Raw genomic sequence first — 3,117 nt, forward strand, 5'->3', positions numbered from 1 at the left:
CACTGAAATAACTGAGTTTCAGCCATTTCCCCTATCTTTAGGCATTTCTTCTCAAGATTAATATTCTTGGGACAGTCAAACTGGCTTAACTTGGGTTAAATTGTCCACCTGTTGGGCAGAGTACACCAGGACAGCAGGTTACAGAGGTAAAGATAATTCTCCATAAGAAAATCAAGACCCCAGGTAGCCAAAACCCAACAACACCTTTTAATCACAGGAGCTGAAGAGCCTATTAAGGGAAAATAATTTAACCTGTGTGCACCTCTGGGTGGCCTCAAAGACCAAAGGACCCTAATTGAGGCCATATTGCAGGGAGAAATAAAAGAGATTCCCAGAAAGATCTTAGAAGGAAAAGTAAGGAATCGTTAATGATGAGCAGGTCCCCCAAAGGTGCCTGCTTTTAGAGAAGAAGGACGATTGAAGATATTACCCTAACAGAATCTGTGTGCCCTACAGGAGTGGAACTTTGCTTTGGGTAGCTTCTCTAATCGAACTTTTTTTTCTTTTCTTTTCAGTGTTCCAGAATTCATTGTTTATACACCACACCCAGTGCTCCATGCAATACGTGCCCTCCATAATACTCACCACCAGGCTCACCCAAGCTTCCCCCTCCCCCCTCCAAAACCCTCAGATTGTTTCTCAGAGTCCACAGTCTCTCATGGTTTGTCTCCCCCTCCAATTTCCCCCAACTTACTTCTCTCCATCTCCCAATGTCCTCCATGTTATTCCTTATGCTCCACAAGTAAATGAAACCATATGATATCTGACTCTCTCTGCTTCACATATTTCACTCAACATAATCTCCTCCAGTTCCACCCATGTTGATACAAAAGTTGGGTATTCATCCTTTCTGATGGAGGCATAGTACTCCATAGTATATATGGACCACATCTTTATCCATTCATCCGTTGAAAGGCATCTAGGCTCTTTCCACAGTTTGGTGACAGTGGCCATTGCTGCTATGAACATTGAGGTACAGATGGCCCTTCTTTTCACTACATCTGTATCTTTGGGGTAAATACCCAGTAGTGCAATTGCGGGATCATAGGGTAGCTCTATATTTAATTTCTTAAGGAATCTCCACACTGTTTTCCAAAGTGACTGCACCAACTTGCATTCCACCAACAGTGTAAGAGGGTTCTGGCTGAACTTAATAATGGAGAGAATGTTCTCACATTGCAAGAGTAGTGATATGAATCTTCAGTATCAGGCTGCCATATTGTATTTCAACATCACTGACAACCAGTGTAGTACATTTCCATCCCACCAATATCTGGGGGAAGGTAGTGATGAAGGTGATTACAAGAAGCAGGACCAACTTGTCATCAGCTGTCAGCACTTGTGGGGATTCTCAGAAGAATTTGAGGTATCTGTCAAAGACCAGACTGGATAGATGGTCAGTAAGTGGGATCAGCATAACTGGCAAGATTTTTGATACTAATGATATAATCTCAGGACAATCTGGTTGGTGAAATCTGGGGGAAATAGCCTATATTTTCATGAATCTTTGGAATCTAAGAGGGTTACAGAGTCTGTTAACAGTAAAGATGTAGGAGTGCCTGGGTGGCTCAGTCACTTAAGTGTCCACCTTTGGCCCAGGTCATGATTGCAGGGTACCGGGATCGAGTCCCAAATTGGGCTCCTCACTCAGTGGGGAGCCTGCTTCTCCCTCTACCTGCCACTCCTCCTGCTTGTGCTTGTTCTCTCTCTCTCTCTCAAATAAATAAATAAAATAAAAACAGTAAAGAGGTAGAGCAGAGAGAGAAAAGGAAATCTTTTTTAGTCCACTCTCTTTTTTTAGGGTAATGGGACAAGAAAGTAGCTGATATGTGGGGTTCACACCTTTCTCATCTAGCCTGAGACTGAGTTTTCCAATTTTTCTCATTTTAGTTTCTCTGAGTTTCTCATAATTCAGATATGTCACATCCCTATCTGAGATTTTCCCTGTTTATTTGTCTATTTGATTTATTGTTTATCTTCCCCTGCTAGAAGGTAAACTCTAGAAGAACAGGATTTTTTTTTTAAGAACAGGAATTTTTGTTACTATTGTTCACTCTCCAACTCCAAGGACAATATGTGGCACATGGTAGGTACTATATAAGTATATATAAATATATTTATAAGTATAAATGAATATTGTGCACTCTTTGAAAGTTTGAGCAAATTCAGCAAAAATAATTCAAATATTTGATGGGTGGCCAAAATATGTGCCCCAAATCCGAAGTAGTGGGTTTTTGGGGGGCAGGGATACAATGAATTCTACAAGTATTATTTTATACTCATCTGACATTTATGTAGGGTTTTCTTGCTTGCTTGCTTGCTTGCTTGCTTTTGTACCTCAGAAACTAACGCTTCGATCCCTTTTACGAAGATGGTGCCGAAAGCTAAGAAGGAAGCTCCTGTCCCTCCCAAAGCCGAAGCCGAAGCAAAGGCTTTGAAGGCCAAGAAAGCGGTGCTGAAAGGCGTCCACAGTCACAAAAAAAAGAAGATCCGCACATCACCTACGTTCCGACGACCCAAGACTCTGTGTCTCCGAAGGCAGCCCAAATACCCTCGAAAGAGCGCCCACAGGAGAAACAAGCTTGATCACTATGCCATCATCAAGTTCCCCCTGACTACTGAGTCAGCCATGAAGAAAATAGAAGACAACAACACACTTGTATTCATTGTGGATGTCAAGGCCAACAAGCACCAGATCAAACAGGCTGTGAAGAAGCTTTATGACATTGATGTAGCCAAGGTTAACACCTTAATCAGGCCTGATGGAGAGAAGAAGGCATACGTTCGACTGGCCCCTGACTATGATGCTTTGGATGTTGCCAACAAAATTGGGATCATCTAAACTGAGTCCAGCTGGCTAAATCTAAATACAGTTTTTTCATGATTAAAAGAAAGAAAGAAAGAAAGAAAGAAAGAAAGAAAGAAAGAAAGAAAGAAAGAAAGAAACTAACGCTTCATAAGAGTATCACACAGTCGGGGCACCTGGGTGGCTCAGTGGGTTAAAGCCTCTGCCTTCAGCTCAGGTCATGATCTCAGGGTCCTGGGATCGAGTCCCACATCGGGCTCTCTGCTCAGCGGGAAGCCTGCTTCCCTTCCTCTCTCTCTGCCTGCCTCTCT

The 3,117-nt window shown here is 42.5% G+C and overlaps 1 protein-coding gene across 1 annotated transcript; it reads left to right on the forward strand.

The window, feature by feature from the left end:
* Window positions 1–2,371: 2,371 nt before the first annotated feature.
* LOC308337147 (large ribosomal subunit protein uL23-like) lies at window positions 2,372–2,852 on the forward strand (the record flags this gene model as incomplete). The annotated part of the gene is made up of 1 exon (XM_080795185.1): window positions 2,372–2,852. One exon carries the CDS (start codon window positions 2,372–2,374, stop codon window positions 2,840–2,842), a length of 471 nt encoding a protein of 156 aa, XP_080651311.1. The 3' UTR covers window positions 2,843–2,852.
* Between the last annotated feature and the right edge of the window lie 265 nt (window positions 2,853–3,117).

The sequence above is a fragment of the Martes martes genome (genome assembly GCF_963455335.1).
Source record: "Martes martes genome assembly, chromosome: X".
Lineage (NCBI taxonomy): Eukaryota > Metazoa > Chordata > Mammalia > Carnivora > Mustelidae > Martes > Martes martes.